A 21513-nucleotide genomic window follows, 5' to 3' on the forward strand; every position below is an offset into this window, starting at 1 on the left:
GGCACGTCATACCACGCCAGTAATGGTCCCGGTATGGAGTGTATCATTGCCTTGTGGTGCCCTGTGTGGCGGCACGTCATACCACGCCAGTAATGGTCCCGGTATGGAGTGTATCATTGCGTTGTGGTGCCCTATATAGTGGCACGTCACACCACGCCAGTAATGGTCCCGGTATGGAGTGTATCATTGCCTTGTGGTGCCCTGTATGGTGGCACGTCATACCACGCCAGTAATGGTCCCGGTATGGAGTGTATCATTGCCTTGCTTCAGCTTACTCTTATGTTTGCCACATCGGTGGAAATAATGAGAGATTACTACGTGGTTCATATCACACACACCTTTATTCTGTACCTGAATTACACCTAGTGTTGTATTCCATATTCTGTATTATTATCACCCTTTATCAGGATTCATGTAGAAATAATGCCTCCAACTAAGTTAGTGTTCTGTATTACCCACAGGACATGACACTGTTATACATGAACGGAAAACAACTTTATAATATGGTGACTAGATAGATAGATAGATAGATAGATAGATAGATAGATAGATGTCCCATTGAGGAGATAACATCACAATGTGCACATTTCCAGAACATTGTTCCCCTGTTCATCCAGTTTAGCAGTCCATTCCATTGTGGGGGTCAGTGATTTGTTCCATCTTATTTTTTATCCATTACTTGGCGGAACTTCATTTCCGAGAACTTGAGGGAATACTCCGCACCCTCGAAAGTTGACCAGATAATTCCCTTCTTCTTCTTCTCTTGTTGTCCACGGATATATTCCCCATTCAGAGAGGAATCAGAGCAGGAGCGGTGCCACCAGGGGGCAGAATATATCACAGCGCAGTTAAATCTTTTGCTGTCATCATTATCATTGTCGGAGGTGGTGAATTTCTGGTTTCTGTTTGTAGAAAGGGCGTCACCTGTGAATGGTCGCAGGGCTGGTCAGTCAGTGTAGCCACACACAATAAATAGCACAACTATATTTCAGTGTGGTCATGTGACACCATTGTGCTTACTGAATAGATGCCAGTAGCAGTGGTACTCATGCAGGAATAAGACACTAAGGGGGAAACTTACTAAGATGTGTATTCTACTTCACATGTGCTGTTGCCATGTTCTTCTAGAGCAGGGCTGGGCAACACCGGCCCTCCAGATGTTGATGAACTAAACATCCCACGATGCTTTGCATTAGTTTTGCTATGTGGCCATGCTGCAACTGATGCAAGGCATGCTGGGATGTGTAGTTCATCAACATTTGGAGGGCCGGTGTTGCCCAGCCCTGTTGTAGAGGGTGCTAAATAAATAAGTAGTAGATTCTGATTGGTTGCCCATGGCAACAACACTTGTGATGTAGAATACACATCTTAGTAAATTTCCCCCTGAACGTCATTTGTGAGTATACAATGACATACCTCCCAACAGTCCCAATTACCGCGGGAACATCCCGGTTTTCGGGGACATTCCCGCGTCCCTCCCGCAGCCGGCAGTGTCCCGTGGCGAGGGGGGGGGGGCTGTTGGGAGTCCCCCTGTCGGCTGCTGAGCAGCGGGGAATAAACGCTGTGCGCACGCACAGCGTCTATTCCCGCAGCCAGGGGGCTGGGGGCATGGCTAGAGTCTCACAGGGCCTCTGGGTCATGCCCCCATAGTGTCAAAATGGGGGCGTGGCCTCACGAGAGTGCAGCGAGTATAGGCCACGCCCACTTTACCACACACCCTCCTACATGCCAACTTCATGCCTATTTCATTGTGACGGTTTAATCAATATAATTGTGATGACTATAGTCTGAATATAGAACTGTGGACCCGCATGGTGGGCAGAGGCGGATTTAGGGGTCTGGCACAACGTCATTGACCGACCCTCCACCAGGAACAAATATATATACATATATATTGTGTATAGTATAGAATATAATGTGCCTCCCCCTCTCTGGATTATAATATGAGGGGAGCCACAGCTGTCACCCCCATACACACGGGCGTATCTATAATGGGTGCAGTGTGTAAGGCAATACCGTTCAGAGCTCGGTGTTGGCAGCGCTGTGGAAACCACCGAGCAGTTGGTTGGTGCGCACTAGACACTGGCGTCACCAAGAGATTCCCAGCATTGTCCCAGAGTTTATTGCCGGCTAGAGAGTTGGGGGTCTGGACGGAGAGTGCACATGGACCTCCTCCTATGATCCCACACCCCTGCCCATAGAGCCAGCGGCAGAGCAGGGGAGCCCACAGTGGGGCAGTCACCGGTAAATGGCACCACAAGATGCCAGGGATGACCGTTACACAGCATGAAGATGGGTTGGGGTCACCTGAACGGATGCCTCTAGCTCTGGGGATATAATATGTTATATAGGTCCTGACTATGGATGACGCTGGAGCTATCCCCAGGTGATCACTGTATTACCTGCATTACCCGCCGTGTAATTCCCCAGGTACAGGGCATACTTCTCAGACTCTCCTCCCAATCGGAAGCCTTGGTACATGGCATTGGCATGATTATTATCAAAGTCTTCCAAATCGACTCGGAGCTCAAAATGACCTGTGAGCAAAAGAGGAAAACTCTGAAGATCATAAATTGTATCAAGTACGTAACGAGTCAGAGAGGCTTTCTGCTGGTCAATGTGGATCAGTGATCAATGGAGAGATGTGACACCTTCTTGGCTCCACGTCTGGTCACCCAGCACCTGTGCTCTCCTGGCTCCTCATCTGATCACCCACCACCTGTGCCATCCTGGCTCTTTATCTGATCACCCACCACCTGTTCCATCCTGGCTCCTCATCTGATCACCCACCACCTGCGCCATCCTGGCTCCTCATCTGATCACCCACCACCTGTGCCATCCTGGCTCCTCATCTGATCACCCACCACCTGTGCCATCCTGGCTCATCATCTGACCACCCACCACCTGCGCCATCCTGGCTCTTCATCTGACCACCCACCACCTGTGGTCTCCTGTCTCATCATCTGGTCACCTACCACCTGTGCCACCCTGGCTCCTCATCTGATCACCCACCACCTGTGGTCTCCTGTCTCATCATCTGGTCACCTACCACCTGTGCCACCCTGGCTCCTCATCTGATCACCCACCACCTGTGGTCTCCTGTCTCATCACCTGGTCACCCACCACCTGTGCTCTCCCGGCTCCTTGTCTGGTCACCCACCACCTGTGGTCTCCTGTCTCATCACCTGGTCACCCACCACCTGTGCTCTCCCGGCTCCTTGTCTGGTCACCCACCACCTGTGGTTTCCTTGCTCTGCAATAAGGTGAAACAGTTATAGGAGCCTGTACCCCTTTACTCCATTTGCTCTGGGGTATCAGGACTCTCACCTGAGAACATTGCGAGGTAAAGATTTTGGAATCTAGTTATGATATAAAAATAATGAGTAAAGGTCGAGGTATTTCCACTCTTATTTCCCTGCATTTGGCTGCACCCACCCAAGTATGTGCCAAGGAATGATAGACTTAGGAATGTTTCTCAGAGTTGTGGAGAGAACTCTATCCCGGAGCTTATGGTGAATAGATCTGGCACCTTCTGTAGGTATCATTATGATGATGGAAGTATTACCTGACGATGTTAGTGAGTGAATGTTGTCGTTCCCCAGCCAGAACTCACTCCAATGATTCCCAAAACCTGTCTTGTAGGCGCTCCAGTCACGGTTAAAATTCACTGAACCATCCGAGCGTCTCTGGAAGACCTGCAAAGAGAGAGAGGGGCAGCTGCTGACCGACCCGGTTCTAGCGTGTGGTGCGTACTTGCTCCTCGTCACACCACTAACCATTCCTCATTATTATTATGATCAACCTGAGGGCTGAGAACTGCAATGGTCAAGGCCAATAACTGGAGTCTCCCAACAGTGAAGAGTTAATGATAGACATACAAGGAATCAATATGGAGTTCAAGATATGGCAGACTGTACCACAAGAGGGCCCCAAGAGAAAGACTAAGGGGACCACAATTTGTTTTGTATATAGGTCATTAGCATGCCCTCTATGCTGTATGCCTGGCACTAGCATGTACTCTTTCTTGTGTGCTTGGCACTAGAATGCTCTCTGTATTATATTATAGTAAATAGAATATATCATGTTTTGTATAACTGTCACTAGAATGCGCTCTGTATTGTACAGTGGTCACTGAGATGCTATCTGTATTGTATATAACTAGGATGCTCTCTGTATTGTATACATATCAATAGGATGCTCTCTTTGTTGTATAGCTGTCACTTAGATGTTCTCTATATTGTACAACAGTCACTGGGATGCTCCCTGTATTGTATATCACTTGGATGCTCCCTGTATTGTACAATGATCACTGGAAATATCTCTGTATTACATATCACTGTGATGTTCTCTGAAATGTAAAGTGGTCACTGGGAATCTCCCTGTATTCTATATCACCGGGATGCTCTCTGTAACGCTCAACGATCACTGGATTGTACAACAATCACTGGAATTATATTTGAATTGTATATCACTGGGATACTCTCTGTATTGTATATGACTGGGATGTTTCCTGTATTGTATATAACTGGGATACTCTCTGTATTATAGGGCACTAGATGTTCTCAGAATGGCGATAACCCAGGAATGCGAAGCTGGGCTGCCCGATGTTGATACACGGGAGCCTGGGCTGCAACTGTAATGGTGTTGTAGGGAACACAATGGGACCTGGTGCAAGAAAAGGCCGCGACGCCTATATCGGGGTCCTTCTTACACAGAATCAGGCTCCATCGCACACAGATGCACGAATGGCCCCTCGCCCCACTGGTCAGTGTACACCGGCAATGCAGTGCCATCGCTCCCACAAGAGCCACATTTTGGGTGAGAAAGATGCCTCGTGCGGCATAGTTTTCAGGGACCTGTCGCGCCGGGAGGGGCTATATGGTGCGACTGCAGCAATAGGTGCAGAAAAGATATTGGTTTGACACTTACGATCCATCCTCCACCTTCACTTTCCATGTCACACATAACCCTCAGAGGCTTCCCATCCGGATATACGGTATACCAGCCGGTAAGAGACAGTCCCAGGTCTTGCAGCTCCAAGCAGTTCCTCGGAGCTACAGAACAAGCAGAGGAAGCGATTTAGCAGTAACCGGCTTCTGGGGTCAGGTTATCTGCATTTGTTCTGGTTAGGATAAGAGCCAGGCTGTGGTTAGGATTAGAGGTGCAGGGAGTGCAGCTGCTATGGGGCCAGAGCTGAGAGGGGCCACCTTCCCTGTCACAGTTACATGTGTTATATACAGGGGTGTAGCTACCATAGGTGCAGGGAGTGCAGCTGCTATGGGGCCAGAGCTGAGAGGGGCCACCTTCCCTGTCACAGTTACATGTGTTATATACAGGGGTGTAGCTACCATAGGTCCAGGGGGTGCAGCTGCTATAGGGCCAGAGCTGAGAGGGGCCATATTCCCTGTCACAGGTACATGTGTTATATACAGGGGTGTAGCTACCATAGGTGCAGGGCGTGCAGCTGCTATGGGGCCCAGAGCTGAGAGGGGCCACCTTCCCTGTCACAGTTACATGTGTTATATACAGAGATGTAGCTACCATAGGTCCAGGGAGAGCAGCTGCTATGGGGCCCAGAGCCGAGAGGGGCCACCTTCCCTGTCACAGTTACATGTGTTATATACAGGGGTGTAGCCACCATAGGTGCAGGGAGTGCAGCTGCTATGGGTCCCAGAGCTGAGAGGGGCCACCTTCCCTGTCACAGTTACATGTGTTTTATACAGGGTATAGCTACCATAGGTGCAGTGAGTGCAGCTGCTATGGGGCCCAGAGCTGAGAGGGGCCACCTTCCATGTCACAGTTACATGTGTTATATACAGGGGTGTAGCCACCATAGGTGCAGGGAGTGCAGCTGCTATGGGACCCAGAGCTGAGGGGGGCCACCTTCCATGTCACAGTTACATGTGTTATATACAGGGGTGTAGCTACCATAGGTGCAGGGGGTGCAGCTGCTATGGGGCCCAGAGCTGAGAGGAGCCACCTTCCCTGTCACAGTTACATGTGTTATATACAGGGTGTAGCTACCATAGGTGCAGGGGGTGCAGCTGCTATGGGGCCCAGATCTGAGAGGGGCCACCTTCCCTGTCACAGGTACATGTGTTATATATAGGGTGCAGCTGCTATGGGAGGGGCCCACCTTGCCTGTAAAAGTAAATGTGCTACATACATTTTTCACTATAGGGAGGTACACAGGGGCCCTTACAAACTTTTGCTATGGGGCCTACAAAGATCTAGTTACGCCACTGAGGGTAAGGCTGTGGTTAGGGTTAGAGTATTACTATTAGACTGTAGTTAGGGTTAGAGTTATGCACTGGTTAGGATAAGGGTCAGGCTGTGGTTAGAATTAGAATTAGGCTGTGATTAGGATGTGGCTACGGTTAGGCTGTGGTTAGGGTTAGGCTGTGGTTAGGGTTAGGCTGTGGTTAGGGTTAGGATATTGGGGTTAGCCTGTGTATTAGGGTTAGGATTACAGTTATGCTGCAGTTAGTATAAGGGTTAGATTTATTCTGCGATTAGGGTTACAGTATTGGAGTTAGAATTACAGTTAAGGATAGGTTATAAAATACATATTCTCAATTTTCTCTTACCATCGAAGGGATCTCCTCTTTCTCCTGTATAAGGTACAAAATGGATACATAGAGTAAATAATCTATAGACGCTGTATAATTCTGCTGTACAGAGTATGCTAACATTAGTGTAACCCAATCTGCACAGTCCTGGAGCCCTCATACATACAGTGTCAGTGTAACCCAATCTGCACAGTCCTGGATCCCTCATACATACAGTGTCAGTGTAACCCAATCTGCACAGTCCTGGAACCCTCATACATACAGTGTCAGTGTAACCCAATCTGCACAGTCCTGGAACCCTCATACATACAGTGTCAGTGTAACCCAATCTGCACAGTCCTGGAACCCTCATACATACAGTGTCAGTGTAACCCAATCTGCACAGTCCTGGAGCCCTCATATATACAGTGTCAGTGTAACCCAATCTGCACAGTCCTGAAACCCTCATACATACAGTCCTGGAACCCTCATACATACAGTCCTGGAACCCTCATACATACAGTCCTGGAACCCTCATACATACAGTGTCACCCAATCTGCACAGTCCTGGAACCCTCATACATACAGTGTCAGTGTAACCCAATCTGCACAGTCCTGGAACCCTCATACATACAGTGTCAGTGTAACCCAATCTGCACAGTCCTGGAACCCTCATACGTACAGTGTCAGTGTAACCCAATCTGCACAGTCCTGGAGCCCTCATACATACAGTGTCAGTGTAACCCAATCTGCACAGTCCTGGAACCCTCATACGTACAGTGTCAGTGTAACCCAATCTGCACAGTCCTGGAACCCTCATACATACAGTGTCAGTGTAACCCAATCTGCACAGTCCTGGAACCCTCATACATACAGTGTCAGTGTAACCCAATCTGCACAGTCCTGGAACCCTCATACATACAGTGTCAGTGTAACCCAATCGGCACAGTCCTGGAACCCTCATACATACAGTGTCAGTGTAACCCAATCTGCACAGTCCTGGAACCCTCATACGTACAGTGTCAGTGTAACCCAATCTGCACAGTCCTGGAGCCCTCATACATACAGTGTCAGTGTAACCCAATCTGCACAGTCCTGGAACCCTCATACATACATTGTCAGTGTAACCCAATCTGCACAGTCCTGGAACCCTCATACATACAGTGTCAGTGTAACCCAATCTGCACAGTCCTGGAACCCTCATACGTACAGTGTCAGTGTAACCCAATCTGCACAGTCCTGGAACCCTCATTCATACAGTGTCAGTGTAACCCAATCTGCACAGTCCTGGAACCCTCATACGTACAGTGTCAGTGTAACCCAATCGGCACAGTCCTGGAGCCCTCATACATACAGTGTCAGTGTAACCCAATCTGCACAGTCCTGGAACCCTCATACATACAGTGTCGGTGTAACCCAATCTGCACAGTCCTGGAACCCTCATACATACAGTGTCAGTGTAACCCAATCTGCACAGTCCTGGAACCCTCATACATACAGTGTCAGTGTAACCCAATCTGCACAGTCCTGGATCCCTCATACATACAGTGTCAGTGTAACCCAATCTGCACTGTCCTGGATCCCTCATACATACAGTGTCAGTGTAACCCAATCTGCACAGTCCTGGAACCCTCATACGTACAGTGTCAGTGTAACCCAATCTGCACAGTCCTGGAACCCTCATACGTACAGTGTCAGTGTAACCCAATCTGCACAGTCCTGGAACCCTCATACATACAGTGTCAGTGTAACCCAATCTGCACAGTCCTGGAACCCTCATACATACAGTGTCAGTGTAACCCAATCTGCACAGTCCTGGAACCCTCATACATACAGTGTCGGTGTAACTCAATCTGCACAGTCCTGGATCCCTCATACATACAGTGTCAGTGTAACCCGATCTGCACAGTCCTGGATCCCTCATACACACAGTGTCAGTGTAACCCAATCTGCACAGTCCTGGAACCCTCATACATACAGTGTCAGTGTAACCCAATCTGCACAGTCCTGGAACCCTCATACATACAGTGTCAGTGTAACCCAATCTGCACAGTCCTGGAACCCTCATATATACAGTGTCAGTGTAACCCAATCTGCACAGTCCTGGATCCCTCATACATACAGTGTCAGTGTAACCCAATCGGCACAGTCCTGGAACCCTCATACATACAGTGTCAGTGTAACCCAATCTGCACAGTCCTGGATCCCTCATACATACAGTGTCAGTGTAACCCAATCGGCACAGTCCTGGAACCCTCATATATACATTGTCAGTGTAACCCAATCTGCACAGTCCTGGAACCCTCATATATACATTGTCGGTGTAACTCAATCTGCACAGTCCTGGAACCCTCATATATACATTGTCAGTGTAACCCAATCTGCACAGTCCTGGAACCCTCATACAGTGTCAGTAGCCATTATAGCTACGTTACAGCCACCTCACATACTCAGAGTGTCTACCTTGTGCTCCGACCGGTCCGGGGAACCCTGACAGTCCTGTTGGAAGATTACATTTACGTTAGCTTCAGGAGATATCTGTGTAGATAATAGAATCCTATTTATTATCTGTCCCGTAGATACAGTGTAGCAGTACGTGGAGGGGGGGTGTCTTGCCTCCGGGCGCCCCGAGCTTAATTCCGCCACCATATGTCAATCAGTAGTGGCCGCTGTTAGAGGATAACCCCAGCGGGGTGTGGTCGTGACCACGGTAAGATGGTGGCGTGGCTGTGGGGAGCGGAGGCTTGGCTTGTGTGGCTCAGGGGTACCTCCGGGAATACTAAGCAATACTTATATATGATTATGTGTCACTCCTATACAGTATATAGAACTCTTACTGTAACAGCATTTTACCTGATATCCCGATAGGTCCGTCTACTCCAGGACTTCCCTTCTCTCCGGGATCCCCTACAAGATGGAAACGTTGGTGAAGCTTCAGGCAGCAGACAGCAGTTATTAGTTATATAGAGAACATTGTAGAGGGCCTCATCCATGACCAACGTTGGGGACACACTATACAGCGATCTAGTGCACACATACTGACCACATCCCCTGTGATACACGGGGTAAGTATCATGGGGGTTATTCTAGTTCACTCTTTCTGACATATTCCTTCTTAGATGGACAAAACCATGTGCACTGCAGGGGGGCAGATGTAAAATGTGCAGAGAGAATTTGATTTGGGTTAGTTATTTTGTTTCTGTGCAGGGTAAATACTGACTGCTTTATTTTTACACTGCAATATAGATCTCACTTTGAAGTAAAACCCCACCCAAATCTAATTCTCTCTGCACATGTCACATCTGCTCCACCTGCAGTGCACATGGTTTTGTCCATCTAAGAAGGATTTTGTCAGAAAGAGTGAACTAGAATAACCCCCCATGTGACGTGTAATTTACAGGTAAGCATTATACAGGTGTCTGTTCCGTCCCACAGGCTCCAAGATAACAGTCTCCCAATAGCAGGTTAGAGGCTGGATCACAATCCAACTCCAAATATATTGTAGACAGTAATTACACAGAATTCGTATGACCCTTGAACATTCAGCAAAAGCTGTAACTTGGAGGAATTATCACAAGTAACAATACTCAGTCATCACAAGTGACAATACCAATTAAAGGTCACAAGAGGTGAAATGTATCTATTAGTTGACTTTTAGGACTTAGGGGCTCATTTAGCATTAATGTGCAATGCCGGCGTGGAGACGTCGCCGGGCATCGCAATGCGGTTCCTTGTAATACCGCCGGGATGTATCATTTTGAGGGCGCAGGGACAGGGCTCCGAAAGGAGCCCGTCCCTGCGAAGCCCTGACCCGGAAGCCGGGGGGGTCTGCGCATGCGCGGTTATGCGCTGACCCCCGCCGATCCCTGTGACCGCACTGCCCCGCTCGGCAGTGCGATGTGTAGCCATAGGCTACAATGGGCTATCGCCATCCCAGAATGGCGATAGCCCAGGAGTGCGAAGCCGGGCTTCCCGTTGTTGATAAATCGGGCAGCTTCGCATCCCCCATAGAAACCTATGCGGCCGGCGGCAGTGCAGGGGGGATCGCAGCAGGGATCAGAGATTCCTGCTGCGGTCCCCCTTTGATACATTTGGGGGATACTTAATATTTGCGGCTAACCCCCGAAAACTGGTGTTTTCGGGGATTTAGCCGCAAATATGGTTTGATAAATGGGCCCCTTAACCCTCTAACAATGCCAGCACCGCTCACAGCATCTGTTCTTTTAGTATAAATACAAATATAGCGGAGTCTATTAAATGAAGTTTATTTAAATATTAAGTCTTCTTGAAGGGGACAATGTAATAGATCATATTAATGTCAATATTCACTGCTGAAAGAGAGGGGAAGGGGCCACAGTTAAGTTGCAAGTATAGTCAGAAAACTGAGGGAGAGACAAGTACATTTACAGAGGAGAAAGTCCTAACAGAACTCTCAAAACTGAAAGTGGATAAATCAATGGGGCCAGATGGGATACATCAAATGATACTAAAAGAGCTTAAAGGGGAGCTGGTAAAACCATTAACATTATTATTTAACCAGTCACTAGCTACTGGAGTAATCCCAGAGGACTAGAAAACAGCAAATGTAGTCCCACTGCACAAAAGTGGAAGCAAGGAAGAAGTCAGCAACTATCGACCAGTGAGCCTTACATCAGTAGAAGGGAAATTGATGGAAACACTCTTAAAACAAAGAGTTGTATAATATCTCAAAACCAGCAATTTACAGTGTCTGAAACAGCATGGGTTTACTGGGGGAAGATCATCTCAAACAAATTTTACTGACTTTTTTGACTGGGTGACTAAAGTAATAGATCAAGGTGGGGCTTACCGTCCTCGCCAGCAGAGCCAGGATTTCCAGGGGCTCCGTTGTCACCTGTTGGCAAATAAGTTATAGATGACATTATAAGCCAGTAACATGAGAGCAGGGAAGGCGGCGGAGAGTGCCCGGGACAGGGGTGTCTGAGATCGCAGGACAGGGGACACTTGGACTAGTCCTGTGGCACTCAGCGGCCCCAAATGCTGCACTGCCAGTTATGATTGGCATACAGTGATGTACAGTAGGAGATGGTTATTAGTTCTGCCCATCGGCTAACATTTAATATATGGACATTGTGCCTGATTCAGACGATCGCATGGCTGTGTGCAGTAGCCAGATTTCAGGGAGACGCTGCCTGCTAAGCCGAGATCCCACCTTGTCAATTAATGTGTACGCCTTGTGAATAGGTGTGTAGGGTTACAGAGGACTTCACACCTGTCCAAATTATGTTGTACACTCCCAGCATTTTCCCACACACACCCAGCGTTTCCCCTAGACATGCCTTGCATTTTCTCCGACACACCCAGCGTTTTCCCAAGACACGTCCAGCGTTTCTTTACACGCCCAGCGGTTTCTTGGGCACACCTGAATTTTTCCCAAAACTCCCGTTTCCCTAGACAGTCACAGCTTTTCCTCGACACACCCAGTGTTTTCCTAGACACGCCTTGGGTTTTCCGGACACGCCCTGCATTTTCAGATGCGTGCAATGTTTCCCTACACACACCCAGCGGTTTCTTGGGCACACCTGAATTTTTCCCAACACTCACAACATTTCCCTAGACACTCCCAGCATTTTCCCTAGACATGCCAAGCATTTCCCTGGACACGCCCAGAGTTTCCCTAGACACGCCCAGAGTTTCCCTAGACACTCCCAGTGTTTCCCTAGACGTGCCCAGTGTTTCCCTAGACGTGCCCAGTGTTTCACTGGACACGCCCAGAATTTCCCTAAAAAAGCCATGCATTTTCCAGGCATGCTCAGCGTTTCCCCAGACACGCCCAACATATTTCTGGACACACCTGTATTTTTCTTAACACTCACAACATTTCCCTAGACACTCCGTGCATTTTCCTGGACACGCCCAGAGTTTCCCTAGACACTCCCAGCGTTTTCCCTAGACACATCTAGCGCATGGGTCCTCAAACTGCGGCCCTCCAGATGTTGTGAAACTACAAATCCCAGCATGCCTTGCCACAGTTTTAACACTCCCTTATAGCAAAACTGTGGCAAGGCATGATGGGATTTGTAGTTTCACAACATCTGGAGGGCCGCAGTTTGAGGACCCATGGTCTAGAGTTTCCCTGGACACGCCCAGAGTTTCCCTGGACACGCCCAGAGTTTCCCTGGACACGCCCAGAGTTTCCCTAGACACTCCCATCGTTTCCCTAGACACTCCCATCGTTTCCCTGGACACGCCCAGCGTTTCCCTGGACACGCCCAGCGTTTCCCTGGACACGCCCAGAGTTTCCCTGGACACGCCCAGAGTTTCCCTGGACACGCCCAGAGTTTCCCTAGATACTCCCTGAATTTTCCTAAACAAGCCCTGCATTTTCCAGGCACGCCCAGCATTTCCCCAGACCCACCCAACATATTCCTGGACACACCTGCATTTTTCTTAACACTCCCACTAAACAGCCGTTTACCGCCCCCAGACCCCTATTCCTGGCGAGCAGCCAACAATCACAAACAGTTGCAGGAGTTCATTGTAGCCGGGCATTGCGGCCCATACGCAGTTCATCAATAATCCGCCAAAGCGCAATCAGGTCTGTATTGGGCCCAGCAGCAATGTAATGACTGAAACACGTGTCCAGAAGAGCTGACAATCTAGTAGAAGTGGAATTTCCTGCCGATACTGTATATATATAAAAGTCACAGACTGATGGCTACCATATGGGCATTGTACCTTTTTCCGCGGGTGCACCACCAGCTCCCAGTAACCCCGGCGGCCCTTGGACACCAGGACATCCCTTTAGTAGGTCCAGACTATTCCGCCATCGATCTGCAATGACGCTGACATCTGTGCAGGAGAAAGAACCAAGGAGGAGAATGTGTACAACCTTACACGCTATGCGGGAGCTATAATATACAAGATATATACAATATACAAGAAGGAGCTGGAGATGTACAGACATGCTGATGTCTGTCCGGTGATGGGTCTATTCTATGGGTAGGCCTGGAGGCGCAGCTCCATCCTAATCATTGTTAATCTGGCCCTGAGAACAGGGCTGCTTTAGGAAATAGACAAAACCATGCTGCACTGCAGGTGGGGCAGATGTAATTTGTGCAGAGAGAGTTAGATTTGGGTGGGGTGTGTTCAAACTGAAATCTAAATTGCAGTGTAAAATTAATGCAGCCAGTATTTACTCTGCACAGAAACAAAATAACTCACCCAAATTTAACTCCATCTGCCCCACCTGCAGTGCAGCATGGTTTTGTTAATTTGCTAAATCAGCAGCTGTGCGATCAGATCTGAATTAGGCCCACTGTGCGGGCCCTATAATACACAGGGCCACACATTATCATCCTTAATCTCAGCAATAGTGTTATTTTATAAAAAAAGACCGCTCACAGCACTGACAGCTCTCTACCTGCCCTTCCGACCTTCAACTACGCGTAAAGGGCGTGTCTGTAGCCATCTTCTGCGCACAAGTCGAGGCGGTTCCAGTTAACTCAGACGTTAGATGTCCTAGGGCCGGGGTAATGGCCGGAGCTATCCCTGGCACCCCCTGGAGTAATATTGTCTTCTACAGGATGACCACAGGTTCTAGCAAACCTCTCCCACATGTTGGTACTTGGAGAACAACAACTACCAGCATGCCAAGCTCTATAGACCTGCTTGTACCTATAGTAGCACATTTATATACAGCAGGGGTGGCCAAACCGGTCCTCGAGATCTACCAACAGTCCACGTTTTCCAAGTTACCTAGCTGGTGTACAGGTGCAGTCATTACTAACTGTCACATTTTAAAACATGCTGCATTCATACCTACTATAGATACACAGGTTGCCTGGAAAACATGCACCGTTGGTAGATCTTGAGGACAGGTTTGGCCAGCCCTGATATAGAGCATTAACAAAACTTCAAAACACATTTCAGAGGAACCCCTGGGCTGGGGTAACTAATTGGAGGGGGGGGGGGGGTATAGTACGGATTACTTCGGCTGACAAACCCTGGGAAGCACCTTGGCTCTGGCATTAGGACAACAAGGACCGGCTCCCGCACTGGTGCTGGTTTTACTTTCGGTGGCCTGCTTGCGATTTGGTGCACTGCATGCGGTGTGATTTGATGAATTGCATGTGTGCAATTTGGTGCATTGCATGCAGTGTAATTTGGTGCATTGTATGCAGTGTGATATGGTGCATTGCAGTGTGATTTGGTGCATTGTGTGTGGTGTGATTTGGTGCATTGCGGTGCGATTTGGTGCATTGTGTGTGGTGTGATTTGGTGCATTGCGGTGCGATTTGGTGCATTGTGATGAGATTTGGTGCATTGTGATGAGATTTGGTGCATTGTGATGAGATTTGGTACACTGTGTGCATTTTGGCGAGCTTGACATGTGACTTCCATGTGAATTGCCTTTAAGTAGAGTTCGTGATTTACAAAATCGCCCCAAATGTGATTTACGGTTTCCTGCTTTGCTGAATGGTTTATGTGCTGCGTAACTGGGCGCTGCCGACCCCTTGTGGCGCCATATGAATAAAGGATAATAACTTATCACCAAAATGACCAATGAAGTCTATAATTAGGTCTTATGTTCAGTATAATTCCCAATAAGCAATAAATGATCAAATGACTGACCTGAGCAGGTGTCTGCGGTCTGGCTTGTGGCCGCAGTTATCAGGGCGCTCAGTATAACCAGGACAGGGACACTCATGGCGGTCTGCACTCTGGGGTCTCAGCCTTTAGTCTGTGCCCTGCTCACACCTCTGCCAGCTGCGGTGGGATGAGGCTGGATGTGAGCTTCTCAGCTGCGGTGGGATGAGGCTGGATGTGAGCTTCTCAGCTGCGGTGGGATGAGGCTGGATGTGAGCTTCTCAGCTGCAGTGAGAGGAGGTTGGATGTGAGCTTCTCAGCTGCGTGGGATGAGGCTGGATGTGAGCTTCTCAGCTGCGGTGGGATTAGGCTGGATCTGAGGTCACTGACCCTATCCAGCCAGACAACTGTTACGGGAACAGAATTTACCTAACTAAATACCAGAGAAACTGTGTTGCAATTATCAAACAAACCTCCAAATCCTTAGATCAAGGTAACTGTGGGGGAATGATTTTCTACAGAATGTTCACTGTGTCATATTATGTGGTCCTCAGGGCAGAGGAAGGGTGCTCATATATAGTAATCTTATTAGTAGTTACCATGCAGCCTTTATTCCACCAATAACATATATGTTGGTCCCCCTTATTTTTAAAACCAGCACTTGACTCCAGTAGTCAGTCAGGTAATGCCTCAGCTGGGTGACACTTTTATATTTTGTTAGGAAAACAATTGTGCTTGGCTCTGGAACTAAAAGCCCCAGCAAGCCTCCCCCACATGCTGGTACTCAGAGAACCAGCATGCAGGACATTAAATGGCCTACAGGTTCTTGTAGTTCTACAGTCAAACAAATATAAAAAAAACACACACTGTGACAGCATAACTTTAATAAACACACACACACACACACACTTGCCTATGTTGACATGTGGGCCTCAGTCCACTTTTCCACTTGAGCGGGCTGTCTGTTTGGCAGGGGACTGGATGTGGCTGCTCAACTCAGAGCAACGTGTCAGCTATTCCAGCCCCACATATCCAGTCCCCCGCCACGCTGCTCACCTGCTATGGTGAGCAGTGTATCAGCTTTTTCCAGCTCCCTGGGCAACAAGCATAAAATGCCCCCTGGGCAATGAACGTAAAATGCCCCCTGGGCAACCAGCACAAAATGCCCCCTGGGCAACCAGCATACATACACAACCCCCACTGTGGTAACCAGCATGTAACCCCTGCAACGAGCATATAGGTAAGCAGCACTTATGTGGTATAATGTGTACTGGGCATAACGGTGGGTGCTATAATGTGTACTGGGGGCATTACAGTGCGTGGTGTAATGTGAATTGGTACTATTATGTGGCCTCACCCCTTCCCCACAATGCCATGCCCTAGTTTTCTGTGTATTCTGCTTTATATGAGTGCGATGTGTGACATAACATGTAATGGGCATTATGGCATGTAGCCTTATGTGTAATGGGCATTATGATGTGTGGCATAATATGTAATGGGCGTAACGGTGTGTGTGTATGTGTGTGGCATAATGCCTAATGGGCATTACGGTTTGTGATATAATGTGTAGTAGGTATTACGGTGTGTGGCATAATGTGTAGTAGCTATCAGTTCGGAATTTATACTGTCTGCGCTGGGGCAGCCATTATATGGGACTTCTTGCCACCAATATGCCCACCATCCATCCCTGCACCACATAACTACTAGTGCTTGAGGGGGTTGGGGGCCCCCACAAATATCAGAAGGAGGCCAACCAAATATGGGAGGATCCTGACCCCAATCGTTGATTTCCTGCCATGACAGCCATGATCTTTGCCGAGGTGCAGTCGAAAGACCAAAGGGCAATGCATGAAATTGAAAGTGATTGCCTAGCAGTGCAAAGCACTGGAACCTTTGATGTTCAGGAGGAATGGGCACATGAAGGTAGGCATCCTGGATACATAGGGATACTATGAAGTTCCCTGATTCCAATGCCAGAATGATGGAATGTAGGGATGCCATAGGATATTTCAGAACCTGGAGGAACCAATTGAGGGATTTGAGGTTAAGTATCGGCCGATATGCCCCACTGGATTTCTGTACCAGGAAGAGGCTGGTGTAGAAACTCAGGCCTAGTTGTGCATGGGGAACTTGCACAATGACCCTGGACAGGAGGAGGGACTGAATGGAGTCCCTGAGGGCCTCTGCTTTGACGGGATTCTTTGGCAAACTGTGTTTAGTGCGTAGCCTCTTGTGACCACATCGCAGACCCAACTGTCTGTTGTTGAGCCATGCAGCCAAAAATTGCAACAGACTGGGGTCCTTCAGGTGAAGGTCCAACCCGTCAGGCAGCGGGCTTGTCTGACTGCTTGGTCTCTGGATGATGGGTAGACCAGGCGTGTCTTCCTCATTGCTAAGGAGATCTGGAGGGCTGAGGCTGCAATCTGGGTAACGACTGTCCTCGTGCCTTACCCTGTGGGCAAAAGGAAGTAGTACGGGGTCAAGGCCCTGCAGTGGAAGGCAGAAATGCCGCCGCCGTAGCCACTATTTTGTCTCATTCTGGACCAAAGAGGACACTTCCGGTAAAAAGGTAAAGCCTCTAAAACCCTCTTGGAGTCCTCTGCATCCACTCAACAAGAATGGAGCCACAAGGCCCGCCTGGCTGACTGCGGAAGCCAAAACCTTAGAAACTAGAACCCCAGCATCCATGGCAGCTTTTCCTAATAAGAGGCGTTCAGCTAGACAGGACACGCCAAAGGAACTAGCTCATCGTGGGGAGTGCCCTCAGACATCCCTCTGACCAGGGAATCAGACCACTCCACAAGAGCCTTAGAGACCCACGCTGAAAACAAGGCCGGTCTAGCGACTGCGCCTGTGTGCGTATAAATCACCTTCATAAAATGTTCTAATTTTCTGTTGGTGGGCTCTTTTAAGCGGATGGTGTAAAAATCCAGACGCCGAAATCCCGACAATTTCTACCTCTATGGGTGACCACAACACCCATAGAGGTAGAATAAAATAGTGTGGTGAGCGTAGCGAGGCACCGGGCTCGCTGCGTGGCGAGTGCAGCGAGAACGCAAGAGGGGCAATCCATGGCCCCCCCTTCTCAGGATTTCGGCATCGGTATTTCAACCACCGGGATTTAGTAATGAATCCATTTTAAGGAACCAGTATTTGGGATGGGCAGATAAGAAGACCTTACTGAGCAGGCCACATGTGCATCCACTGGAGGAGGATTTTCCCAGTTAACCCTATACTCCAGGGGTGGGGGATATAGGATGGAAAATCTGTTAGGGAACCAAAATGTATGATTAGGGGTAGCCCAGGCTTCCTCTAACATGTCCTCCAGCTGATCAGATTTAGGGAAAAGTGAGGTCACTTTTTCCTTTCGCTTAAAAACGGGTGTGGTACAGGGGTCTGACAGTCGGGATCCCAAATGGCCAGACCCAGACAGCATGGTGAGCGCAACTAAGCCCCTTGCGGGCTCGCTGCGCTTGCCACGCTGTGGGCACGGTGGCTTGCTTCGCGAGCCACCTATTCTATTCTCCCTCAATGGGGGTCGTGGACCCCCACAAGGGGAAAATAGCCGACAGCCATCGGGAACCCGACTGTCTGTGTTTTGACAGCCGGGATCCCAACGTCGGGTAAATGCCTGTCGGGACCCTGTCCAGCGCCCCTTAAAAACAGAGCCCTTAGTTACACAGGCCTCATCCTCCCCCATGTCCAAAGTTTCCCTGACCGCTTTTTACCAAGGTGTCCACGTCTATTGCTAGCGGCAGAGGGAATTCAACCTCAGTGGATATAAATTGGACATTTGCTGATGTGAACCACCAAGTCAGAGATAGGCCAGCCTTCGGAGACAGCATCACCCTTTGCTGAAGGGACAGCTGAGAACTGGGTCACTGACAGAAGACACAGTTGGAAAGGGCGGGAGCAAAACCGGCCGTACTGAACCAACTCGAACGCAGCCACCATCTTGCCTAGAAGGCGGGTGTAAAGATGAACTGAGACCCGTTTGTCCTGTAGTACCTGATGGACCAACAGCTGAAGAGAGCAAACCTTGTCCTGAGGCAAAAAGACTCCCTGGAGGGAAGTGTGCATAATCATTCCCAAAAATAGCAGCCTCTGTGAGGGCTGAAGCCAAGATTTCTGGAAATTGAGAATCCAAATGTGATGTACTCAGGTGCTCTGTGTCAACTAGATGTCATGCATCAGAATCGTCTAAGTAAGGTATTATCATTATACCCTGTGCCCGAAGAAGCTCCATAATCACTGCCATGACCTTTGTGAAGATCCGTGACGCGGACTATAGGCAAAAGAGTAGGGCCCGAAATTGGTAGTGCCGGTCTCGGGTTGCCAACCGTAGGAACTCCTGGTGAGGTGGCCAAAGAGGGATTTGCAAGTAGGCATCCTTGATGTCTAGGGACACAAAGAATTCTTCCTTTTCCAGACCCGTTATCATGGTCTGGAGGGACTCCATCCTGAACTCGACAGCCTTCCAGAAAGGTTTGAGCTGTTTCAGGTTTAGGATGGGCCTGGCCGAACCGTCCGGCTTTGGCACCAGAAATAGACTGAAGTAAAACCCCAGTTTCTGTTGCTCTTGAGGTACAGGAATGACCACCCCCACATCGAGTAGTTTGTTGAGAGCTTTCTCCAAGACCTTGCACTTGTCTGGAGAAACTGGCAAACCGGTTATAAAAACTAGTTGTGGGGGGAGGTATCATCAAGAGGCTCATCCTGTAATCTGAAACAATCAAATCCCTTGCCCAGGCATCCTGACAAGAGTGGACACAAGTGTCCACAAGAGCGGAAGACATGCCCCTACCTTGGGATCCCCCAAGTGAGTTAGATGCAAGCTGAAGGCTTGACTGAGGTCTTTGGGTCAACATAGGGCGGAAGCAGAGGTGCCTGACCGTGACCTCTGGCTCCTCTAGTGGAGGATCCCCCTTTGACGGCCTTGAAATCTACTGGCAGGGAGAAAGGACCGAAAAGACGGCCCCTGAAGGGTTCTGGGGGGGAGCTGCTGAAGGCACAAAAGGAGATTTACGTCCTTTTGCCTGAGAGATTCATTCGTCCAGTTCAGGACCAAATAAAACCTCTCCATTGAAGGGCAAAGCTTCCACATACTGCTCAGACTCAGCCTGCCACTGGTGGAGCCAAAGAGCTCGACGCACTGAGACAGACAGGGCTGAAATTCTTGCCGCCACCATACATATATCGGTAGAGGCCTCTATGAGATAAGCAGCTGCCTTACGAACGTGGTCAGCTAGGACTATTAGGTCCCCCACAGCAGGGTTGGCTCTGGCCAGCCCAGACCTCCATAGCTTTGGATACCCAACAGCCTACCAGGGCTACACCGGCAGCAGTATAGATAGTTTTTAATGTTTCAAATTTCCTGTCAGATGGTTCTTTAAGAGAAGAAGCCCCTGGAACAGGAAGCACAAGCTTTTTTTGAGAGTCTGGAAACCGATGGGTGGAGTCTCACTTAACTTCCTGCTAGGGTGGCCGCCCAGGATTTGGCCTCAAAAAGTCTGGGATTTCAATCCCGGGATTTGACTGCGCATGTGCATCCCTGGTGGTCCAGCTGGAGCGGGTGGCAGAGCAACCGTCCACTTGTTAGCGCTGCCCAGCGGTCCACAATGCCGGGCTGCACAGCCGCTACAGCCTCTTGCGTGCATGCGCTCCCAGCAGTAAACAAGTTACCTGTAATCTTGTTGTGCCAGTGCCCGACTGTGTCCTCCCGTGTGACCGGGGGCCTGCTGCAGTCAATCAATGATGTGTGGCTGCAGCCACCGGGCCCGGGTGATGGAGCAGCAGCGCTGGTGTCTAATAGACCCCCTGTGCTGCTGCCGTTACTGACCACAGTCAGGGCAAAAATAAGATTTAAAAATGAAAAATGTAGAGGTCAGGCTAATTATTGCAGACCTCTGTGGTACATGTTAGCGCCTGCCAGCACCAAAAAAACCTGAGCTACCTGGCAGCGGGGTAGAGGAGGGGAGGAGCCGGGGCTGACTGGGAGGCAAAATAAGTTAACCTCTTGGGTGCTGGTGGTCTCTCACTCCCACTCCACTACCCAGTATTAAGCCCATGGCCCCTGACGTGTCCGAAAGGGCTGCATAAGGCAGCCTCCCGTTATAACGGTGCTGCTCCAAACTGCCTGGAGAGGAGGAGCCTGGGTTGTCCAGAGGCAATTCTTTTAACCTGTTTGGTGTCTGCCAGGTCCATCAACCTATACCCGGCGTAGCCCTGTGTCTCCTATGGCTCGAAGAATAAAACTACTTTCTACCAAGCTGCAATGAAGGCAGCCAGCTGTGATACAAAAACCTGTGCCGGGAGTCTAATGGGGAGGGGGCACGAACCGCCCTGCACAAGGGAGGTGACACACACACACAACACATGTACCATTGTGCCTAGGGGG

General features: G+C 49.2%; 1 protein-coding gene across 1 annotated transcript; it reads right to left on the reverse strand.

Annotated features, from left to right (window-relative positions):
- Window positions 1–322: 322 nt before the first annotated feature.
- Window positions 323–15497, reverse strand: LOC146037139 (ficolin-1-A-like). Its single transcript, XM_083161087.1, has 10 exons — window positions 15162–15497; window positions 13266–13379; window positions 11377–11421; window positions 9402–9455; window positions 9012–9047; window positions 6588–6611; window positions 4930–5054; window positions 3566–3695; window positions 2403–2537; window positions 323–924 (listed from the first exon to the last, which is right to left on the reverse strand). Exons 1-10 carry the CDS (start codon window positions 15235–15237, stop codon window positions 662–664), a joined length of 1002 nt encoding a protein of 333 aa, XP_083017213.1. The 5' UTR covers window positions 15238–15497; the 3' UTR covers window positions 323–661.
- Window positions 15498–21513: the final 6016 nt, after the last annotated feature.

The sequence above is a fragment of the Crinia signifera genome, chromosome 9 (genome assembly GCF_055691185.1).
Source record: "Crinia signifera chromosome 9, ASM5569118v1, whole genome shotgun sequence".
Lineage (NCBI taxonomy): Eukaryota > Metazoa > Chordata > Amphibia > Anura > Myobatrachidae > Crinia > Crinia signifera.

What these genes read in the sequence shown, in the direction of transcription:
- LOC146037139 (XM_083161087.1), bottom strand. Translation starts at nt 15,237, where the DNA reads ATGAGTGTCCCTGTCCTGGTTATACTGAGCGCCCTGATAACTGCGGCC. An exon ending in TGGTGCACCCGCGGAAAAAG is followed by an intron (nt 11,422 to 13,265) that starts GTACAATGCCCA and finishes ATTTGCCAACAG; the next exon opens with GTGACAACGGAGCCCCTGGA. An exon ending in TCACTCACTAACATCGTCAG is followed by an intron (nt 2,538 to 3,565) that starts GTAATACTTCCA and finishes TTTTGCTCACAG; the next exon opens with GTCATTTTGAGCTCCGAGTC.